This window comes from Raphanus sativus, chromosome 4 (assembly GCF_000801105.2).
Source record: "Raphanus sativus cultivar WK10039 chromosome 4, ASM80110v3, whole genome shotgun sequence".
Taxonomy (NCBI): Eukaryota; Viridiplantae; Streptophyta; class Magnoliopsida; order Brassicales; family Brassicaceae; genus Raphanus; species Raphanus sativus.
Genome location: NC_079514.1, coordinates 6,008,963 through 6,032,323, shown reverse-complemented (window position 1 = coordinate 6,032,323; position 23,361 = coordinate 6,008,963). Strand labels below are relative to the sequence as shown.

Below are 23,361 nucleotides of genomic sequence, written 5' to 3'. Positions count from 1 at the left end.
TTCGATGTTTAAACATACGTATATATTAATTTTTCATGTAGTTTCTGAAGTCATATATTTATTTCGTTTACGTTTTATAGATAAGTATAAGAAGCAATAAGGGTGAAATTTGGCTGATGTCAACTTCATTAGTTGCTGTCTAGGTTCGATGGATCCGTTAATTGATTAGGTCATATATATATAACGCGAAGAAACGTACGTCGAAACCATATCAATCTCTTGAACGTACAAGAACAACTGAAAGTTTATCCATATATAGCGATCAAGCAGAAATTAACTAATAATGAACATATGAGATTATATGATTAATAATAAAACTATACAACTATTACAGATTTCAAACTGAGAATCTAAACTTTTCCCGACGTAAATTGATTAAAGAGAACGATAAGATTTTTTCACAAGGTTGTGTAAAAAGGAACATAGTTCTTGAATTGGGAATTTGGAAAATTAATACTCTTTCTCATTGACAGATAAAAAAATGTATACTACAAACATGAATCTAGAGCTCCCATGTTGCTAACTCCCAATGTGAACCTCATACACCTTGATCAACCTAATTTAAAATCAATTGTATTCTTGTTCAACTGTTTATTCATAACTTTTTTTGTTTTTACATTTTAAAAGGATAAGAAGAAGAATTGGTGACAAAAATGGTCTGATGTCAGATTTCTGACTTCAATGTTACTTTGGTTCGTTGGTGAATTTAATAGGCTACATATCGAGGAGACAACGGTCTTACAAATAGTATCTGATAGTATTCTAAAACGAGACACGAGAAGATACGGATATAGAAATATCTTATATTATAAGTAAAATGAAAAGAGCTAGAGCAGTCTTTATATTTGTTGATATATAATACAATTCAATCCAAATTTGTCTTTTCGTTGCTGGGTGTAATTCGTTTTGTATGGATCATAAATTGTTACAGAGTGAATATAAACTTCAATAAAAATATATCCAAATAGTGTTCCTCTGTTAGTTCAATATAAGAGCAAGTGACAATTGAACAGGAACAGAGGATTCTCGACCAACATAAAGATTCTGTGACAGTGGTATCAAACTATTAGGCCGTTGAAGCAAAACTCATATCTTGAGTACATGTCAAAAAACGCATAGTAAGAAGAAGAACAACAAAATCTCAGCAGTGACTTCTTGTGCTGAGAATCGCCATGGTTTCTTCATCGCTTTCAATCTTGTCCTCTTTCATACGCTGCAACAGAGTGTCAACGTTGCTTCCACCTTCTCTAATATCAGCCTTGACGAGAGCATGATACATCTCTCTCAAGCTCACACCCATACACTTCCTAAGAGACGCAACAAAGCTTTCTACTTCTCTCAAGCTCCCTTCACCCCCAACCCAACTCAAAACACCTGTCACCACCTTCACCCCAGGTCTCCATTTCCTCTTCCCCACTCCTACATCTAAAGCCGTCTTCAAACACTTGTAAGCATTATCCAAACCACCCTTTTCAACGTAAGCAGCAGCCACAAGCCCCCAAGAATCAGGGGCAGTACCTTTCCCTCTCTTCACAAGATCTTCAAGCAACGCTTCTGCTTTCTCCTCCATACCTTTCCCAACGTAACCACGAATCACGACGCTAGGGACCCGAAAATCGTAACAGTTCCCTGACGATGATTCCCATTCCCTAACCACTTCCTCAGCTTCTTTCAAAGCATCAATCTTCACAAGCGACTGCAACACCGTAAGATAGTCTTGATTGATACGTCTCTTACAAGCTTCTTTCTCCAAACCCCATAGCCTCAACACCTCTCCCTTGTCACCTAACCTAGCGTAAAGCGTAATGAGATGATTGTACCCTTCCCCATCTTTACCCTCCAGTCTACTTTCAGACAATCTCAAAAGCTCAACGGCCTTATCACGGTCCCCACAATCGATATAGAACTTCGCAGCAACAGCGTAAGTGTTCCAATCCACCGTCTCCATCTCCCGTAAGATCTCACCGATCTTCTCAAAATCAGACATAACACCAAAAGCATTAATACATAACCTAAAACTATAATTATCAGGAGCGACATTCTCTTCCTTCATCTCATCAAACACACAAGGAACCTTCACGTGCTGGCCAATGTTGGTGTAGAGACACATGATGTTGTTGTAAGTAAGAGAGGAAGAAGCGTAGCCCAACTCCTTCATCTTCTCGAAATGCGAAAGAGACTTCTCCACGTCCTGCTGCCTGACGTAGCAGTTGAGCATCGCTCCGTGAGTCTTGTCGTTCTTGTGCTGCTCCTTGAGGTTCTCGAAGTAGGCTTCCGCGGAGACGAAGCCGTGGACTCTGCCCACGAGGTCGAGGTGGACGGCGTGTTCCGTCGGGGAGAAGATGCATACGCCCGTCTCGTTCATCCATTTCGAGACCTGTTTGGGAGGAGATTAAAAAGGGTTTTAGAGAGAAAAGGTTGTTGCTTTTGGAGAGAGAGAGGGAGGGGGAGAGGGGAACCTCGAGGGCGTGGAGGAAGCGTTTGCGTTTGCGGAGATCGTGGACGATGCGGATGAGCTCGGCGACGGAGACTTTGTTGCCGGAGTGAACCCAGTTCTGGAGTTCTGGGTAGACGCTTGATTTAGGGTTTCCTAAAGGGCTGATTTTGGAGTAGAGGGTCGTCTTTTTTACTCTGTTTGTGTAGTAGTATCTGCTTGTGAACAGATTCGTTGGGATTCGTCGGAGTATGTTCATTGTTTCCGGTGGTGAAATGCGGCGGAGACTCTGGTTTTAGTTCGTAAAGTTCGGTTCTGAACAACAACTGAACTAACATGTTTGATGTTTCAATGTTTTTAAAAAGGTTTTTGATATTTTCAAATTAGACCTTAATTTTCGGTTAAAATTCAATTTGAACTTCATTCTTTTGTCTCATAAAATTTTGAACCTTAAACCCTCAAAAAACTTTTTGTGTGCAGTTCAGTGTGGTTCTCTCTATCTGCAACTGCAACAGACTCAAAGTGGATGAAATTTCAAAAGGCAGCATAAGCGATTGAGCATTCTGTTCCAGAGCAGAGACGAAATAGATTTGAAGAAGAATGGTGATGATAAAAATAGATTTTTAGACATTTGATTCATTGGGAAGTGATCACATCTTCTCTACTGAAGCATTTAAAAGACTTTCTCATCATCTTTCTTGTTGGAAGTCATTATGTTTTAGGCCAGAGCAAGACTAAGACCAAGCAGGAATGTACACTTTCTTTTTCTCAAATCAGTTTCAGCTTTAAGAACTTCTCATGTCCAAAGACAAAAGTTGTGTTGCTATTTCCTTAAACATGAGAGTATACCTCTCTAGTTTCTAATTTCAGAAGTGCAAATAAACGATACACGAATTCGTAGTTTGGTTTCGTTATAAAGATACTGGCAAAAGAGAACACGAAAAGCTCACAATGTTCTACCGAAAAAACAGAGAGCAAAGCTCCTCTCACTTTCTGCCTTTAGCTGATTTAAGCCCTTTGGTAAGCATCCTTGGAGCAATCGCCATCGACATAAGCTCTTGAAAAAGCAGCTTGCAAGCATATGGAATGTGAACCTGTGATAAACATTTAAGAGGAAATGGCATAAAGACAAATGAGCATTCAAAATAATGTCTAAACAAAGTTTGGTAACTTACCTGAACAATATCTGTTTTGTTCTTGCAGCCTCTGCATTCAAAAGAATTCTTCTTCAGGTTTGCAATGGCAATGAGCCCACAGGTTTCACACACATGCACCCTATACGCATCGCTCTGATCGAACAGTCTCTCCTTCAAGAAATTTGCAGCACCATGCGCAATCATGCAATCACGCTCCATTTCTCCAAATCGCAGACCACCATCCCGAGACCGCCCTTCAGCTGGCTGTCTTGTTAAGATCTGCACAGGACCTCGTCCACGCGAGTGAATCTTGTCATCAACCATATGCTTCAACCTCTGGTAGTATGTTGGTCCAAGGAATATCATAGCTGTGAGTGGTCTGCCCGTGTGCCCATTGTACATCCTCTCAAAGCCACGCATTTGGTAGCCACACTTATGGAGCGCTTTGCTTATGTTATCCACCTGAAAACCACCGCAATGGTCAAATTTATACCAAGTCACAACTAACCGAGAGCAGCTAAGGGAACATTGTAAGTTACCGTGACATCTGTAAAAGGAGTCGCATCTCCTTCTTTTCCCATGTGCGCTGCCACTTTCCCCATGATGCACTCGATAAGCTGACCAATTGTCATCCGAGACGGAATAGCATGCGGGTTCACGATGATATCAGGAGTTACTCCTTCAATTGTCCAAGGCATGTCCTCCTGTGTGTACGTCATGCCAACGGTTCCTTTCTGACCATGTCTACTACTAAATTTGTCTCCAATCTGAGGTATACGAACGGATCTAACCCTCACTTTCACGAACCTTAAGCCATCTGCATTTGTGGTCAATAACACCTACAAGAGAAGTTCAAAAGGTACAAGAATAGAGAACTTTCAGAACCCCAGGTTTATGTCTAAACAAAGATATGATCTGTCCTGAAACTAAACTGCAAGGAAATACCAAAAGTTACCTGATCCACCATTCCGGTTTCACTATGTCGCAAGCTTATACTGTGATCACGTCTAGTATATCGCGATGATTGACCTTGAGCCTCGTCTTGAGATATTGGAGTGGTTTTCCCAATGATTACATCTTCACCTGAAACTCTAGTACCCTATACCCCAAATGATACACATTCTTAAATCAATCGCCTAATCAGATCAGATGTAACAACTAAGTACCAATAAATTTTATACTTACAGGAGGTGCAAGACCATCATCGTCCAGCTTCTCATACGAACCATGTCGCATACCCTGCAGCAGAAACAATAAAGTGTTAAACACCACTAATAATAAGCACCACATAAATATATTAGCCGCAAGTGTCAAATTATGACTTACCATTGTACTTGCCCTGTCAGGGCGCCCAAAGTCTTCTTTGACAAGCGTCCCCATTTTTTTCTCTTCATCTCTACCCACAGAAGGAGATTGCAGTATAAATAAATGGAACTACCAAAAGAAAATGCCCACATATATGATACACTCACCTGTAAGACCGAAAGAACAAGGATCTAAAGAAACCACGATCTATTGAAGACTGATTCATGATGACAGAATCTTCCTGATTATATCCAGAATAGCAAGAAATGGCAACAATAGCATTCTACACAAGAAGAGAAAAACAACATTTGAGAGAACTGATAGAAGAATAAAAGCTGGATGCTGAAAGACTTCAAGCAAATTAACTCACAATTCCTGCTGGAAGTTGCCTAAAGTGAAGATGCTCCATAGCTCTTGTGGTGACCAGAGGCTTTTGAGGGTAATAGAGGACATATGCTAAGGTATCCTGGTTGACAGAAAAATGGTAACAGTATCATTAAAGCATGTAAGAAATGGCAGGGAAAGACCGAAAGGCCACAAATTAAGAGCCTAGAACATACCATGCGAAATTGGTAATTGGTGACATATATTCCCATCGCTTGCTTTCCCATAGCAGATTGATATGTATTACGGGGTGACTAAATTCAAAAAAAAAAACGCAGAAATGGCAGAAAAAAGTACACGAGATAGTCAGCATAAAATTGAATTTACATAACTAAATTGCTTTTTATAGACAAGTCAATTGAAGAGATAAAAACCTGATTATGGTCGGGAAATGGTATAATCGAAGCACAAACGCCCAATATCAAAGAAGGGTGAATCTCACAATGTGTGTAAGTTTCAGAATATGCCTCATCGGGACGGAGTCTAGCTTGAACCAGATCCTGAAACAAAACTAGGATTGAGTTTTCTGTGCAAATGACTAGGCGAAAAGTGCATTTATTCACATCTTCAATTCAATCTTCAAACATTCTATTACTCACATTAATAGTCATGGATATCATAGTAGTCTCCTCTTCCTCTGTGTCAATGTATTCTATAAACCCCTTTGCAACTAGATGATGCCAACCATCTTCTTCTGCACTTTCCTGCGTTAAAAAAAGAATGTTGGTACAATCAAGTTATTAACGAAAGGTATTTTGAGAGCAGAAGACTAGAAATTTACCCTTTGTTGCAGAGCATAGATATCTTTCTTCTTTATTAACAGCCTCTGGTTATCCACAATAAACAAGGGACGACTACAACGACCATAATCAGTGTATATCCGGAGCTCTTTCAGACGAATATCTCTAACAACGCCAACTTCAGTGTTAACATCAACCTGCAAGTGTAAACGTAATATATCACTTCTACAAAACGTTCCAATTTAGTGGCTAAAATATTTGGAACGGGAAAGAAACTGCATGCTTACCCTTCTTCTCAAACGTCTCAAAGTTTTCACCAACATGTCAGGATCTCGATGAACTCCAACCCACATTCCATTGACAAAGATTTTTGTGGCTTGGGGTATAACTGATGGAGAGATTTCCTGCAATCAAGTTAAAGACCTTGAGTACTCGAAACAAAGTAACAGAGATGGAGTAAGAAACTAACTGTGAAGTGCTACAGACCTCAAAATTCTCAGTCCCCCATTCTTCCAAGAATTCCAAGATGGGATAAGCAGCTGACCCAACTGTAATGTAGACCATGAGCGCCAAGTTTTTCACTAAGCCACAAGCCTGGAAAAGCAAAGCCATAATAAGGAATAAGCAGTTGAAGTAACTGAAACCCAAAATATTCTTATTTCTATATATGCAACAATTATACCTGTCCTTCAGGTGTTTCAGCAGGGCACATCATACCCCACTGTGAGTTGTGCAGTTGTCTTGGTTTCGCCAATTTTCCTGCCATATAAGACTCGTTTAGCATTCAAGTGGAAAACGAGAACTACAAGCCAAACTAACTTGCAAGGATGTGAATAATTAAACTGAACTATGACTAACATACACGAACTGTACTAACAGATAAAGTGACACAGCACATAAGTGCAGGAAAAGAACGAGGGCCCTTACCTTCACGCCCAATAGGAGAATTGAGACGCCTCAAATGTGACAAAGTGGAAGCATATGTTAACCGATTTAAAACCTGGTGTAAGTAAAGAATTTTTAGAACCGAAATAATCTGAGCTGGAAAAGGAAGAAACAAATAAATAAATATCTTAACCTGAGACACTCCAGCTCTTGTACCAGCAGCGTTTGCCTGGCCCCAGTTTCCAGTAGCAAGAGAATATTTCAGGCCAGAGGTAATTGTTTTAGCCTTAATGGCAAATTGAAGATTGACTTCTTTGCCATTGTCAACACACTGTTAAAACGACATGAATTAGACTTCCAAACACGGAATAAAAACTAGAACTAAAGTTCTCGACTCAAGAAAGAGCAGCTATGTAAGAGACCTTCTGAACATAAGATCTCACATCCCTCGTTAGCTTTCTGAAAAGCTGCATTCAAAAAGATGTTAAGTCAATAAGGGATCCACTAAAATGATACTTCAAATTCTTCAAAATTTCTCAATAATGCATGATTGGGGCCGATAGCAAACCATTCTAAAGAGTCCTCCAAGTAAAGGACCAGCAAGATCCAGCCTTTTGTTACCATAATGATCCCTATCATCTTCTGGCCTTCGGCCAAGTGCACAAAGCAGCAGCCGGTGTACGATATACCTGAGGGGGTTATTGCATAGTATGAGCAACACAAAAACATATGAAATCTCAACCAACACGAATGAGCTGAATACTGCTTACCCAAAATAGTAAGCTTTCTTCGTCTCACAAAACTCCCCAACTCCTACATGAGGAAGCATTTCTCTCTGAAGGATATCTCTTGCATACCTGCAATGATAATATTGCAATTGCAAACCTCCAGTATCAACATCAAAATAGTTGATATCTTAGATCATAGCAGCCAAGTCAATTGGTTCAAATGATCACATACTTTATCCTCTTTTCCTTGGGGGTGCCCAAGGGTGCACCACGTTTCCCAATATAGTCAAGTGCAACCTGAAGCAATATGAAGGTTATCAACTAATTGCAGGATATATCCTTAACCACCAAAGATGATAAAGCCAGAATAAAAATTGATTAACCAAATAAAGAAACAGTGGATACCAGCTGATTTTGAATAACGAAAGCTTCTTCCAAGGAAGGCCTGAGCAACTCCATCATCTGATTGTCGGCAAAATCATAGCAAATATGTTCCAATATGTCCTTATCAGCAACAAATCCCAAGGCGCGAAACACTATTATAATAGGAATTTCCACTTTAATGTATGGTAGAGTACACCGGATATACTGGCCAGATGAACCCTGCATCCATTTACCACATAGAACGCAAATTTTGTATCTTACTCTAGAATTTATAAAACAAATATTGAGAAAGGATATTGTAAAAGTTATGACTATTAGCGTATCTTACCCCTTTCGCACTAGCACGAGCAAGCATACGCACAAACATTGTGCTGGGAGGCCTATTTTGGTTCTCAGCCATGGAACGGACTTCACCAACATATGCATACTTATTTGGCTGTCGCTTCTTGAAAACATAAACATGGTTCGTACTCATCTTCTCCTGAGCAATCAGAACCTTTTCACTGCCATTAATAATAAAGTATCCGCCCTGATCATAAGGACATTCTCCAAGCTCTGTCAAATCTTTCTCAGAGTTCTGAAACAAGGTACAGTAACTAGACCGCAGCATGATGGGAACCTAGGAAAAAAACAAAATAAAAGAATAACACAGTCAGAACCATACAGATGATGCAGCTCATTACATCTTCTACACATAAAAAGAAAAGAAAAGAAGTTCACGAACCTTCCCAATGAAAACTTTGGTGAAATCCTGTGTCTCTGTAACTTCCTCACCATCATGCCCTTTCTTTATAACTCTCTTACTAACATCGACATAGAGAGGAGCCGAGTAGGTGAGGTTTCTCAACCTTGCAGCCTTAGGGAACAAGGTGGCAGTCTCTCCATCAGATTCCGTCATCATGGGTTTACTCAGATAAATCTGTCCAAAACTAATCTTGTAGATTGTCTGCAGGAAAAATAAAGGTTTATCAACCACACACATTTCCATAGTGCCAAAACTGAACTGAGCTTCACCGCAACATTCAAAACAACTGAAAAAGCCACCTTGAGAAAACGAAGAGCTCAAGCATAGAATACAAAAGTGATCTCGAGAGATCAATGAGATCACAGCTAATCGAGAAGCGCAAACACTAATCGCAACAACACTGTACGAGCTAAAATAGACTATCTGCATATATATAAGATACCAAACACATTTAGAGCTTCAAGCAATACTCAAAACCACTGTAGATAAACCTTCAAAATCAATAGCTCAAGCATTCAAACCTAAGATAACTGAGCATCAATCATATCAGCTACTCAACAAGCAAAACCCTAATTGCAACAAAAACTCTACAAGCTAAATCCAAAACAGCTCAAAACCGCCACAAACACGATAAAACCAGCACAGACGTTCAACCCCTCCACTAGAAACCCTAGAAATGAAAAAAAAAACGGAGGAAGGAAGGTAAATCAGCTAAAAGCAACCTCGGCGAAATCAGATTGTTGGCCAGGATTGTGCTGAGACTCAGGACGGATCTCGATATCAGAGGACTCATCGACGATCTCTTGCATAGTGTTCTGGATAAACTCGTCGAAGGAATCGAGCTGCTGACGAACGAGACCTTTCTCCTCGAAATACGCAGAGATAACCGCCCACGCGTCTTCCTGGGTGATCTCCTCATCGTCGTCTTCCTCGATGTAAGTCGTCGGATCCTGTTCTTCGTATTCGTTGTTATTATACTCCATTTCCAGCTGAGGGAGCGCACAAACGGACACTGCTCTCGAGCGAGAGAACGAAGAGGAGAGGAGAGGAGAATGAGACGGCCTCGAGTGTGTTTATAAAAGGGAGAGTCGGCTTGTTATTTATGGAACGAACCGGCTCGATTAAATAACCGGTTTCAGGCAATGTGATGGAAACCGACCGGTTAGATTATAAGGGCGCTTGGACTTTTAATATGACGGAAACACCCTTAATATAAAAACAAAGTCCCCAGCTCTTTTTTCCTTTCTTTTTTTTGGCTTCGGCGATATTTTCGGCAAACGGAGAGTGGAGGCGGAGGGAGGGAGAGAGAGAGAGAGAGATGATACCGCAGCAATGGACGCCGCCGCCGTGTGGGAGTCAATGCACGCATAAGTATGCAGCTCTTACGCAGATTCCATGTAAGTCTCTCTCTGAATTCAATTCAATTGATGTGATCCGATCTACTATGTTCTATGTTGTTGGCTCGTTTGTTTTGATTTCTTTAGCTATGAAATGATTACGATTGATTTTGATTGTTGATTAGATTTCTAGTATATGGATGATGGATGATGGATGATTCAGAAGTCCATTAGTCTTACATTCTTTGGTTAAGATTGGTGCCAGAGACAGCTCATTGTGGTAGTTGCAAGTGTGAAAAAGAATACCGTCTTGCTTCTTTTTTTATTGATGTAACTTGTAGAATGTGCCACCGATTTATAAGTAAAAGGGGGTGGTTATGCAGAGTTGTTTGAACTTTTCTATCATGTATTTATGAGGAGGATGTTTAATAGGAGGAAGAAAAATGATAAAGTGATGCTTCTGCATTGATGTCGCTTCTGTGAACTAGTATATCACAAATATTTATACTTAGTAAAAGGGCTTGGTTTTGGATGTTTCTGTCTAGTATAAACACTCTCTCCGGATTATAGAAATCCTTCTCTTTTTTTTGGTTACGCCTTATCATCACATCAGTTTAGGCACTGATGATTACCATGAATCCATGTTGTAGGGAGAGTATTCTGCAAGAAGGGATGTGATGCCGATAGTGACTCATGGGAAGATTGTAAGCATTTCTCTATCTTTGAAAATCCATAATGACTTGAGGAGCAGATACATCTGTCCTCGCTATGTATATATATGTTCATGAAGACATCTCCTCTTTTGACAGGTTTTAATTTCCAAGTTAATGAATTGGTGTAATAGTGTGCTTTTTACAGGTGTATCAGATTGCAGTGAGATATGCTACAAAGACCCTGTGCTGAAAGACCGACAATGGAGTGCTTATATAGATCGTTCTCCTGGAGCTGCCAGCTACTCTGAGGTATGGTATTTTAAACAAAGACATTTTCTTAGCAGAGGAGTAGACTGAACAGTTATACCGTATCTAGCTTGTTTTTACATGTCCTCTGTTTTATAAAATTCAGGAATGCTTTCACGCATGTGTGGCAGGCTGTGGTTACAAGGTTTGATATCCTTGTTTTCAACTCTCGTTTTTTATGCGTTTGCAAATGTTCTTCTTAACGCCACTGTTTGTGTCATCATATACAGTTTGAAGTTGAATCTGAGGAAGTCAATAAGGTGAAACCAAAGAGACCTCCACCACCGCCACCAAAGCCACAGCCACCACCAAGAGCTAAAAGACCAATGCAGCCTCCTTCTGATGAGGATGTTCCTGCAAGTTCTGCTTAGACATCAAACGCTTTGTGAACTAACTTCTCAAAACTCTTCAAACATTTGGTAATCTGACCATGTGAGGGGGGAGTATTATGAATAGAATATTAGTGGGCCTCGTCCCATGGATGGACCTTATGACCTTTTTAGTCCATAAGCCATATTAATGAGACTAGATACTCGCATATGGGTTGTTGCTATCTAATTCATCTTCTGCGAGTTCCGTTTCTCATTATTAAGGAAACGTTATATGTATTGTGAAATTTGAACATGTAGTACTTAATAGTAAACTAAAGAACTCAATAATGAATCTAGAAGTAAATTAGTCAAATGAGATGAGTGTTTTTTTTGTTGCAAATCTTGATTTCTTGTTAATGAAGGAAACAAAAAGATCATCATGACCTAATCTTGTCGATTATGTGAGTGGGTGACTTGGTGGTATCTTCTTTGTCATGTCACACCAAACTATTTATTATGAATCCACATAACAAGACGGTGTCATTTGAGCTCGTCAACATCACCACTTTACTAGTTTGACGAGGAAAAAAAAAAATTCTCTCTTCACATGGCTCTTCCCTTAAACCGCGTCAGATCGGCCTTGCTCTTCACGTTCACTATATCATTCATCTTCTCGGGAAAGTCACTTGCCGAAGGCTTACGACCTTCCGATCATGGCCTACAGTACCAGTTCAGCTCACCACCGACTGAATCTCATTCACCTCCCGGTAAAATGATGTCCTTCTTCGGAGATTCCCACTCTCCTCCTCCTTCTCAGCTCCTCCCAAAAGCTTCGGAGGCAGACGACGGTGATGACTCGTGGTGGCGTGACGGAGCTATGAACAGACGTGATCACGTGATGAGGCACGTGTTTCTTGCGGCTAGTATCATCTGTGGCGTCTCCGGTGTTGCGCTTCTTGTTGTTTTCACTTTGGTTTACTTCTGTAGGTATCGGATACGAGAACCATCGAACTTACCCTGTAGCGATTTAAAGTAGAAATTTCGATTTTGATTTTTACCTTACGTGTATATATATTACACGAATTGTTTTTGTTTTTATTTATTTTTTTAAAGCACTTTTATGTTTTGTTGCACACCCACATATTTCACCATTTCTTTAAAAGAAAAATACAGAATTACAATATAACTTGCTTGTAAAATTAGATATTTGGTTTGACCAAGTCGAATAGTCTATTTAAATTACTTAAAAATATAAGACAAATATCAAGTATCAAAATAAAAGTACTATTTGAATTACTTAAAAATATAAGACAAGTATAAAATATTACAATAAAAATAATTATATGACTCATAAAATTGAATATTTGGTTTAATCAATTCGAATATCGAATAGTCTATTTAAATTACTTAAAACTACAAGACAAGTATTAAGTAATAAAATAATTATTTGGTCTTATTTGCCTTGTTACTCATTTCTACTAAAGAACAAATATATTTTTCTAAATCATGGTAAAACAATTTGTTTATATTTCAATTTCCTAGTGAACTAATCATAAATGTTATATTTATATAACTATATTGGATTTTTCCTTTTTATATATATTTTCCGAAATTGACTATAACGTAAAATAAATAATGAAATGTTTTTTATATAGCTATATTGGATTTTTCCTTTTTATATATATTTTCCGAAATTGACTAGAACGTAAAATAAATAATGAAATATTCATTTCTAATAATAAAGTTATTTAGTTTTGAATTCCAGTAAATTATCAAATAACTTAACAAAAATTATCAAGTAATTCACAAATAGTAAATAATAAAGTAAAATAAATAATTTGCAAGTCGCCATTTCTTAGCAAGTACTTGAAATTACAAATACTCATTTTCAGTAAACCAAATACAAATTGAAAATTCTGTATTCGAATCTAGTCATCTGAGGTAGAGAATAACTTATCTCTTTATATTAGGAATTAGCTCTATGCCACAAAACACATGGGTAAAAAGAACATATTTTTTTGGTAACATATATTTTTGAGAAAGGTAAACAACATACTGTACTTTTTGGTAAAATAAAAAAAACATACTTCTCATGCAACTTATTAAGATGTAGATATTTTGCAGAGAAAAAAATTATAAAATTAGATATTTGGTGTGACCAAGTCGAATAGTCTTATATATGTATAAAACTAAGACTAGCATCGTTCAGATAGCTCCTTTTTGTTAGTCGTAGCCATGAGAAATCATAGCTGTAGCCTGTACCTAACAGAACGATAACCAAGACCAGATTAGGACTACGTCAAATTAGCCCATCTCAATACAATATTTACGAGTTACATATAATATAATAAGTTTCTAATACTTCACACTTTGGAACAAAAGCTAAATATTGAAAGTCAATCACATAGAGCGTTTATATTCCTTGACCGTTTGTATAAAACCATAGTCCTCACTCGCTAGAGTTTTTCTCTCTTTTTAGAATTGTTTTAGGACATATCATCACTTCACCTTACAATACATATAAACCTCTTTCAACAGTCTCTTGCACTTGTCTTTATCGGTTATTTTTTACATATTGCGTCTACAGTTTTCGAAATTATCCTAAATTACAGGCTTCAACCTTTCATTGTATTTAGAATTGCACATTGCATGGTCATTGTTTGTGTATACAGCTAACAAACATTATAATTATTGAGGAATCGAAGAAAGGTAAAACACACAAAGCGTGTGTTGAACAAATCTGCGAAAGTTGCATTGTTTAACTCAATATGCATGCATTATACAGTTGTGGCCATTGACTATCTTACTGCTCCAAATCCTATATTTTACTAAATTTTCTAAGGAAATTACCAATTTGCTGCTATTATATGTTTATAATACACTATTGGTAGAGAAAGAAGTGGGACCATACATTTTGGGGTTGGTCAACTAGAAAGACATTAAATTACTAAAGAACTCATTTTCACAATGAATGACGATGTATGGTTATTTACAAAACCTATATTAATTCTAGCCGCAGAATCAAAAATTCAAAATCAACCTAATTAAGATAAACGAAACAAGATAACTGACAGAAAGTGTTAGTTTTCCTTTTATCAATAAAATCGCTGAATGACGGAATCTTCAAACACAAATCATCCGTAAACTTATATAAGAATGATAAAAATTGAAAACTAAATCAATGCCTTCCACGTATTACGGTGTTCTATATGTTAGTATCACGACTAGGCAATGTTTATATATTTTTCTGAAACATTCTTAAGATAATAGACTAAGAATCTTTTGTTAAATAAATTATTAACATACAAGTAGTGTCATGGTTCCCCACTTTCTTAAATCTTGCCCGATCAAGCAGTACTTCTTCCTTCATTCATCCTCTACCATCACGATTCGGCTATATCTTGATATTTTCTTGTGTATCCTATATGGGATCAGGATACTATCTTTTTGAATAATTGGTTTTAAGTGTAAGATACTATCAATTCGCTTAGTGAGACGCATATGTTTTGTGTATTTTCAATTAGAGGCTTTCTCCATCAATCGAAGGAAGAGCTTCTCTCATATTTTTTTTTCAACGAGAGCCCTTCACATTAACAATGAAAAAGCGCGAGTCTCTGTAATTTCCAGGTATATACTAAATGAAAACTCTCTTTACTTTTGACAAAATAAAACTCTCTTTCATTTCTTCACAATAATAACATATATGTATGCTAAATATTGTGGGATTAGTACGTCATTTTGAGAGTTATTTTGTCTCTTAGGTAAAAGTTAAGTATTTCTAACTTTAATAGCATCATCGTTAGTCGTTACTAATGTTCCTATATATTTTAATAAGATGGATCATAGATTGTTGGAGCACTTGAGTGTTCATAAACAAAATGTGCTATAGATCTTGTTCCATGGGATAAGCCATCACCTGTATACGTATATATTTTCCTTGCTTACCTGCTATATATAGTTCCTTCGCTTTCTTTACATTCACTCTAATAAGATTTATTTGTTCTTTTTCGTCTTACTTTTGAAATAGATAAGACACAGTGGTTGTGTTAAGCTTATAACAATAGAAGCAGATTTTGTAAACATTTGGAGTTGGCGAGTGATCTGCATCAACAATTAATAATGACAATGAAGATGAAGGGAATCTACAAAAGCTTCAAATCAATCTCTCATATATTTGGTACACTTTTTACCATGTTTTCAACTACTTCTTATCTTATTAAGCTAGTTTATATAGTTTATCAAAATTTCTTGCAACTTTATACCATATAATTAGAATCTGTGAGTTCTGAACATGAAGTAACTTGTAAAAATAACCTTATGATATGAGTCACATTTCTGAAGTACACGTACGCCCTACACGCCGAAAACAAAATTTTCGGTTCATTTTAAGCCACAATCGTCCATTTTATTCATCCATATGGGAACACCCAATTATCTTAGAGATGTCTAAGTGATGAAATTATTTATTCATAAAAGATAATTTGGTCAAGTCAACAGTTGAGAAAGACATAGATATGGAAATTGGGTACCCAACAGAAGTAAAGCATGTGGCTCATGTAGGCTGGGAGGGCTCCTCTGGCAGTGCTCCTGCATGGGTAAAGCTCTCTCTCTCTCTCTTTTTGTTTGGTTTTTATTTGTTTTTATTTTTACTTTTGTCTCAGAAAAATAATTAGGGTATTTTTCTCTTTAGTATTTTACTAATCAAACCAAAACTACACATTAGGAGTATGCCGTCAACTCTATGGCTTACTTGCCATAAAATCTAAAAAAAATTGTCAACGCCATAAAATCTAAATTTAATATCACCTAATGGTAATTTTGTTTTCTGCTGATGTTTATCTAAAATTTTAATATTTTTTTGTGGATGAAGATGAGTGAATTCAAAGCAGCAGTGGAGCCTTTATCTCCAAGAGCATCATCTTTTAGTCATGCAACACATTCGAATTCTTTCTTGCCCCTTTCTTCATCCACTGGTAGTTTATGGTTGCATTTAAAATGATGAAATGTATGAACAATTCTAATTACATTTTTAATTAGTGGAATTAATTATCTATATTTTTTTTATAAATGCAGATTTTGATCAGAGCTCAAGCCAACCAACTATATCAGATAGGCTAAGGGATGTGCCACCAATTCCAGTAGGTATATCCAAGGTTCATACTAAGAGCAAGAATAGGAGAAAGAAACCATCTTCATCATCACCAAGATCCAAATTACCATCTCCAAAATCTTCAAGATCTGCAGGTTTATCTAAATATTCGTTCAAATCAATGACAACTCGGTTGAACTCTAATGCATAAAGGTGAATTTAATCAAACTAAAAATCATAACTTGTGTCACACATTACATTATGTATAAGGAACTTTTTTGATAGTTGAACTGGTGGTTTTCTTTTTGTTCAGAGTTTTTTATTTTGTAGTTCTTGGATTTGAACTTCTATGTACATTGTCAAAATAATTACAAGAAAAGAAAAATATATAATTTGTGCGAGAAGCAAAATTATCAATATTTATAGTAATCTGGATTCGGAGGTTGGAGAGATGGATTTTCCTTATTATAGAAAAACAATATTTTATGCTAAATTTAATGAAAATAGAAAATTAATCTAATATATCTTTCTCTAAATTTTTTTCCGAACTTAATTGATTTTAGAATAAAGGGTATATAAGTATAATTAGCTTTTCAGAACTCTATATGACCAATCGACAAATTTTTATATATTATTTTCTGATTTTTAAAGATAAAAGTTTCAAAAGAAATTATTTTAAAAATATATATTTTATAATTTAATTTTATAGTATTAGTAATAATAATCTCTTGTAAGTTTCATATAATATATTTATAATCAAATTTTAGTGTGTGAAAAAGAAGAGAAGTACCAAAAAATGAGAAGAAAGATGGGTAAGACATAAAACATAGTCCGTATTCATGTAAAAACTTAGTACATGATTTGGCAAGGAGGCGTAGTTCAAATATGTAGGGGCCCGAAAGACGTCTTCAGTAATATGAGCCTTGACGGCCCGATACTTGACTTGTTTAATTTGTAGTGACGGAAATTAACAATGTTCATCCTAATTCGCTGGAGAAAATGACAGATTCTGTTCATTGCTCTATGTGAAAAATGCATGATAAACCGTTCAATTTAACGTAACTTTAGAGTTTTTCAGTATATTTTCAAGGTTTTGTACTAATTATTTTTTTAATAAAACTTTTACATAATAGGCATTATAATACAGTGTATTATACATTTAAACTAAAATAGACAATTATTTCAGTGATATGGAGTAGAGACACATACAGACTACATTAAACTAGTTGTAAAGTAAGTAAGCACTCTTATTCAGGTTAACCACACATTCAATAATCCCTTGCAAGTAATATTATAGCTAGTATTTATCTCCAAATATTTGACTTTTGGTTTCTTCTTAGTACTAATAACCAAAATTTGACCCCAAAAAAAAGTACTAATAACCAAACTTAAATTGCATTAAACAAAAAAGTTATAGAGCTTTCTGAACTTAGAGTTATAATGGAGCAGTAAATAAGATTACAATGTTTAGTGTCTTATTTTGATATATTGATTCTGAAGTGTACTCTTAATTTTAGCAAAATGATCTATACTTTCAAAAATGTGCGAAGATTAAAAAATTAAGACATGATTCATTGTCTGAAACTTTGTTTCCCAAATTACCGAAAGAACCTAAAGTTAAATGAAAATAAATAAATATAAGAAAAATTCTGAATTCTGAATTTTGATTTTGGCGTTAAAATGACATTGAAAAAAAGAAAAAAAAATTGAAGGCAATAAATGAGTTAGTTGGTAGACAGAAGTCACTCTTTCCCACTAGCTATTATTAGAAGATGACGTCCACACAACACCAAGGCGTTTCAGCTCGGTTCATTTACTCAATTAACCTCCTCCAATTCAATGCACCTTTTACACACCTTGTCGTTTTACTGGGTCGTTTGGATTGCAATTCAAGAAGCCCTTCAGAAAACGGCGTGGTTTCTGTTTACTATGACAAATTTACTTAGGTAGTTTTAGGTGTGATTGGGTGAACGATGAATTAACTATGTAAACAGTAAGCGTCGAGGAACATGTATATAAATTAATCAGAAAATATGAGCCTAAAAATATTGTGTTACAAAGAAAATAAGCTACTGTTCACCCTACGTGTACGTGGGTTAGCAATGACTAAGACCATCTTCAACCCACCTCTATTTTAATCTCTATATTTTCCTCTAAAATAGAGAAACTCTATTATAGAGGTGGATTTGCTCCAATGTATGCCTCTATAATAGAGTTCCTCTATTTATATAGAGGAAAATATAGAGATATGCTATTTTTATCTCTAAATATAGAGGCAAAAAGTAATATTTCTCTATATTTTCCTCTAAAATAGAGATACTCTATTATAGAGCATACATTGGAGCAAATCCACCTCTATAATAGAGATCTCTATTTTAGAGGAAAATATAGAGGTGTACATTGGAGATGCTCTAATAGTGTACGGTTCTGAAAATTTAAAAATATTTTAAATACGTAAAGCACAGAATTACACAGGCGTGGTGCATAATAAACTTGATTAATAAATCTACTTTATTAAAACAGAAGTACACATATGGATTAACCTTTAGTTTTCAGTATTATTTACACTTCTATGCCACTGACATTAAATATTATTTCTTATTTTAATACTGTATTTCCACTTTGATTAATGTGTTTTCCAAAATTAAATTTGAATTAAATACACAATTAAATAATACTTCATATTTTAATGCTTTGTGTTTTCCACTTACATTAATGTATTTTCTAAAATTAAATTTGAATTAAATACACTTCATTAACTTCTCAATTAAATCAGTATCAAATTCAAAAAAAAATATTTTTATTGGACAAACAATTTATGAAAATTATAATATCAACTCTTCATTGAACAAATCTAAACGAAAAAAATATTACCAAATTTAAACCGAAACTAGATAATATCCAAACGGATTTACCATTTTGGTATCTAGAGAACCATAACTAAACCTTATCCGAACGAAATATTTCGGATATTCGAATGTATTTAAATCATATTTATATATTTCAATATGTTAGCTATTTTTTAAGTTAATATCCAAGATATAAGTTATTTTAACTTGTTTAAATATTTGAAATATAAAAATAGTCAAAAGTAAACATCTAAAGTAGATAAACAATAATCAAAATACCAAAAATACTTAAAATATATATTTATTCTTCATCCAAATATTCAAGTTAAACCTATTTTAATTTTTAATTTAGGTACTTTAGCTTATATTACTCAAATTTACATGTTATATTTTTTAGATTTAAGGATATTTAAAGATATAAATTTAAAAAATTAAAAAATAGTTTAAACGGGTTATCAAACCCGCAAAGGTCCAAATCAAACCGGAACCGAAATTTATAAATATCTGAATAGAGCTAGAGTCTTTAAACTCAAAAATCTCAAACCCGAATAGATTTTAACCGAATTCGAGTGGATACCCAAATACTTATCCCTAGATTAGTCAATACAAAACGATCAAATATTATAAATATATTATTTATTATAAATAAATAAAAACTAAAACTGAAAATTAATACCCGTGCGGTCGCACGGGTCAATATCTAGTTAATATTAAACGATCAGCATAATTAACGCAATAAGTTAAATACTCGTCATCCATTCTAAGCCCGACTACATAAATCAAATTAAAAATGATTAAAGATATATCTGAAAATTCACGAGGAAGACGACAAATGCAAGAGAAAAACAGCTAATATGTACAGATCTTGACATGATCATCAATCACGATTTAGATGAATGAGTGCATTAATTTAGATCACATTATAAGTGGATGTAATTTACTACTCCCTCCGTTTCAAATTATATGTCGTTCTAGAACAAAATTTTTGTTTCAAAATAAGTGTCGTTTTCGGTTTTCAATACAAAATTTATTGAAAATATTCTCTATTCTATTTTTATATTGGTTGATGTGTATTGGTAATAGTATTTTTATTTTGGAAATATGTAAAATTAAATGTTTTCTTAATCTGTGTGCAAAGACTTAGAACGACAAATAATATGAAACGGAGGGAGTAGTATGCATGTAATGGACCAGTCGACACATCATTTAAATTTTTTAATAGAATAGATATAACATCATCCCCTTTTTAATTTTTAAGATCCCATTTATTCTAAGATGATCCATTCACTTTCACATCGGTTTATGGCCAATCTAATCAAAAAGTTGGTGCAATATAACCTTCATGCAGGGGTCAACAGCTAAAAACAATTAATGGCATACAACATTGACTTTGGGTATTATTAGTAACGTAGTAATACGAATTTGATCGATAGTTTTTTTTTTGATTGATAGTTTTCTCCGAACATAAAATCATACACGTACTGTATAAATTAGCCACTTTCAAGTGTCAAAAACTCGAACTGGAGAAGTAAATCACCATTTCCAAAAAATGATTGCCACCAAATGAGTTACTGTCAAATCTCGAACCTGTGAACAAAAATTCAACTTTTTCTATATAAGACAAGTGTCAACCAACCTTCTTCCAACCAAGAGACCTTGGGTTGCTACAAACATTTAATAGTCATTATATATGTAGATATTAACATTTATACATGTATGTAGGCAAGGTCGTGCGTGAAAGAAACATATGACCCCAAATTATTTAATATTTGTAATAATTTTCTATGTGTTTTATGAGAAAACTTGTTAGTATGTTTTTCTTTTTTGATAATATACGAGGTGTTCAGCGAACCAATATTCAACCGAATAATTCTTTGAAAAGTAGATATTCATGTCATTTTACCACACAATCAAATATATTTGAAATGGTACGCAACAGGCTCGGAATGCTTACCACCAAATTTACCATCTTTCCAAATCCGTTTTAGCACTCGATGACGCTCGTAAGATTTACAGTATTTACCACCAAAGTCTAGTTCGTTTACGTTAGTTAGTAGGGTTCCGTTTTCTGAATCCACCAAAAATCCCATATATACCTCAACACGGTCTTATGTGTATATGTTTGCGTATATGAGCATTCCTAAAAATGATTTTTGTCATCTTTAGCTCTATAATACAACACCATGCAGAAACATAACATGTCAGATAAATCTAGACAACATTGACAATCTATATTGTACATGTGCTTAGAACATCTACAATATACTACTACATTTTTATTTCAAAATGACGTAATTAATACCAAAATAAATTAGGCTTTATTCTAATGTATTATTCCATTTTTACTCCAAAAATAATATTTTTATTTTTATTTTATTAATAATTGTAAATAATACTTTATACTTATGAAATTTATCAATTAACCCCAACTATTTTATGTTTACAATAATTCCTTATAATATAAATAATTCTATTTAAATATTAATTATTAGAAAGTACAAGAAATCATTACAAAAGATGATATATATGTTGGTTCAACAATGAGCATTAGAATATTTTTCCCATAAATGATCAACTAATGCAATTCGTAATGAAAAATGAGTTTTTTTTTAATCTTTGATATTCCTAAATCGAATAAGAAAATTTTGAAATCATACTTTTTCATCTTCTGCAATTTCGATATCTAGAGGTGGAGTTTATTTTCCAAATTCAGTTGTGCATCGAATTCACGCTCATCCTCAAATGTAAGATTATACATGTTATTTTGTTTTAGTTATTTATGTTTTCTGTTTTTAAAAAATATATATTTTTATTCATTTTATGTAAAATTATCAAATAATCATTTGTGTAATATACTATTCTCTTTCATGTTATTGTGTCGTTTTTAAATATTATTAAGTAAAAAACATTAAAGATTTAAAAGACTATGTTATAAAAAAAATAGTTCAATTCCAAAACGAAGTAATGGTTTAAGAGCATCTCCAATGTAAAACTTCATTTTTTTCTCCAAAATAGAGTAAAAATGATTATGGAGTAAAAAATATTCAAACCCTACTCCATATCTTACTCCATAATGGAGTAATGAACAAACAAAAAATAGATTATTCTATAAATGAAGTAAATTTTATTATGGAGTGAAAAATAGAGTAGGATTGAAGCATTCTTTACTCCATAATCACTTTTACTCTATTTTGGAGAAAAAAATAGAGTAGAGTTGGAGATGCCCTAATGGGTAAGATTACTCCATAAATGGAGTAAGCCTAGCAATTACTCTATTTTTGAATAGAAAATGAAGTGTGATTGGAAAAGATTTTACTTTCAACGAAATAAAGTTAAAACATCTCTAATGTAAAACTCTATCTTTTCTCCAAAAATGAGTAAAAGATAAAATATACTTCATCTGTATCATTTTAATAAGTGTCTAAGGTTTTTCACAAATATTAAGAAAATTCATAATTTTATATAATTTTTATTGATTAAATAAAATATCACTAAACAAGTTCAGCCAATAAAAAAAAGATGTAGTATTTTGTAATTGGTCACAAATTTCCGATGACATAAAATTTAATCTTGATTAATAAAAACATCAATTATTATGAACCAAAATAAAATTTCATAAACACCATTTAAAGTGATACAAAATAAATAATAAAATTGTTTTAACTCAACTTTATATCTCACTTCATAATAGAATAATGAACAAACAAAAATAGATATCAAATTTTAGAGTGATATATAGAATTGGGTCAAAATATTTCTTACTTCATACTCTATTTTATTTCATTTCATTTCGTTTCGAAATATAATGTTATGTTAGCATGAATGTTTATGTTAGCATGAATGTGTCATACATTATACACAATTTATGTTAGCATGAATGTTTTCATTAGTTCAGTGTACGTGTATGTATGTGATGTAAGTTGTAACTCTTAATGCGTGAGCTGTTTCTTGGACAATGGTCCACAAGGATATTGCTCCCCAACTACATGAGTCAATGGAGTGGCCAATTTATACTTAAAAAGAATTAATCCAAACTATCATTAAATATAACTTTGACCTTTTTAATTTATTTGTA

The 23,361-nt window shown here is 34.4% G+C and overlaps 5 protein-coding genes across 5 annotated transcripts; 3 read left to right on the top strand and 2 right to left on the bottom strand.

The window, feature by feature from the left end:
• Nucleotides 1-1,129: 1,129 nt before the first annotated feature.
• On the bottom strand, nucleotides 1,130-2,768 carry LOC130511983 (pentatricopeptide repeat-containing protein At4g21705, mitochondrial-like). The gene is made up of 2 exons (XM_057009995.1): nucleotides 2,460-2,768; nucleotides 1,130-2,377 (listed from the first exon to the last, which is right to left on the bottom strand). The coding sequence occupies exons 1-2, from the start codon at nucleotides 2,691-2,693 to the stop codon at nucleotides 1,142-1,144; spliced, it is 1,470 nt and encodes a 489-aa protein (XP_056865975.1). The 5' UTR covers nucleotides 2,694-2,768; the 3' UTR covers nucleotides 1,130-1,141.
• Nucleotides 2,769-3,235: 467 nt separating this feature from the next.
• LOC108854714 (DNA-directed RNA polymerase II subunit 2) lies at nucleotides 3,236-9,803 on the bottom strand. The gene is made up of 25 exons (XM_018628337.2): nucleotides 9,464-9,803; nucleotides 8,721-8,942; nucleotides 8,325-8,615; nucleotides 8,018-8,215; nucleotides 7,845-7,909; nucleotides 7,655-7,741; nucleotides 7,453-7,573; nucleotides 7,307-7,351; nucleotides 7,078-7,215; nucleotides 6,927-6,999; nucleotides 6,682-6,758; nucleotides 6,486-6,593; nucleotides 6,287-6,403; nucleotides 6,041-6,196; nucleotides 5,859-5,963; nucleotides 5,634-5,759; nucleotides 5,436-5,513; nucleotides 5,246-5,341; nucleotides 5,043-5,158; nucleotides 4,897-4,966; nucleotides 4,756-4,809; nucleotides 4,526-4,669; nucleotides 4,110-4,409; nucleotides 3,610-4,032; nucleotides 3,236-3,528 (listed from the first exon to the last, which is right to left on the bottom strand). Exons 1-25 carry the CDS (start codon nucleotides 9,722-9,724, stop codon nucleotides 3,421-3,423), a joined length of 3,579 nt encoding a protein of 1,192 aa, XP_018483839.2. The 5' UTR covers nucleotides 9,725-9,803; the 3' UTR covers nucleotides 3,236-3,420.
• Nucleotides 9,804-9,979: 176 nt separating this feature from the next.
• Nucleotides 9,980-11,595, top strand: LOC108852920 (uncharacterized). The gene is made up of 5 exons (XM_018626395.2): nucleotides 9,980-10,138; nucleotides 10,729-10,782; nucleotides 10,937-11,040; nucleotides 11,144-11,182; nucleotides 11,268-11,595. Exons 1-5 carry the CDS (start codon nucleotides 10,060-10,062, stop codon nucleotides 11,406-11,408), a joined length of 417 nt encoding a protein of 138 aa, XP_018481897.1. The 5' UTR covers nucleotides 9,980-10,059; the 3' UTR covers nucleotides 11,409-11,595.
• A 146-nt stretch (nucleotides 11,596-11,741) lies between these two features.
• On the top strand, nucleotides 11,742-12,410 carry LOC108852919 (uncharacterized). Its single transcript, XM_018626394.2, has one exon. It carries the CDS (start codon nucleotides 11,956-11,958, stop codon nucleotides 12,382-12,384), a length of 429 nt encoding a protein of 142 aa, XP_018481896.1. The 5' UTR covers nucleotides 11,742-11,955; the 3' UTR covers nucleotides 12,385-12,410.
• Nucleotides 12,411-14,633: 2,223 nt separating this feature from the next.
• On the top strand, nucleotides 14,634-16,833 carry LOC130510823 (CRIB domain-containing protein RIC11-like). The gene is made up of 5 exons (XM_057007493.1): nucleotides 14,634-14,975; nucleotides 15,376-15,525; nucleotides 15,846-15,943; nucleotides 16,219-16,321; nucleotides 16,422-16,833. The coding sequence occupies exons 2-5, from the start codon at nucleotides 15,468-15,470 to the stop codon at nucleotides 16,646-16,648; spliced, it is 486 nt and encodes a 161-aa protein (XP_056863473.1). The 5' UTR covers nucleotides 14,634-14,975; nucleotides 15,376-15,467; the 3' UTR covers nucleotides 16,649-16,833.
• Nucleotides 16,834-23,361: the final 6,528 nt, after the last annotated feature.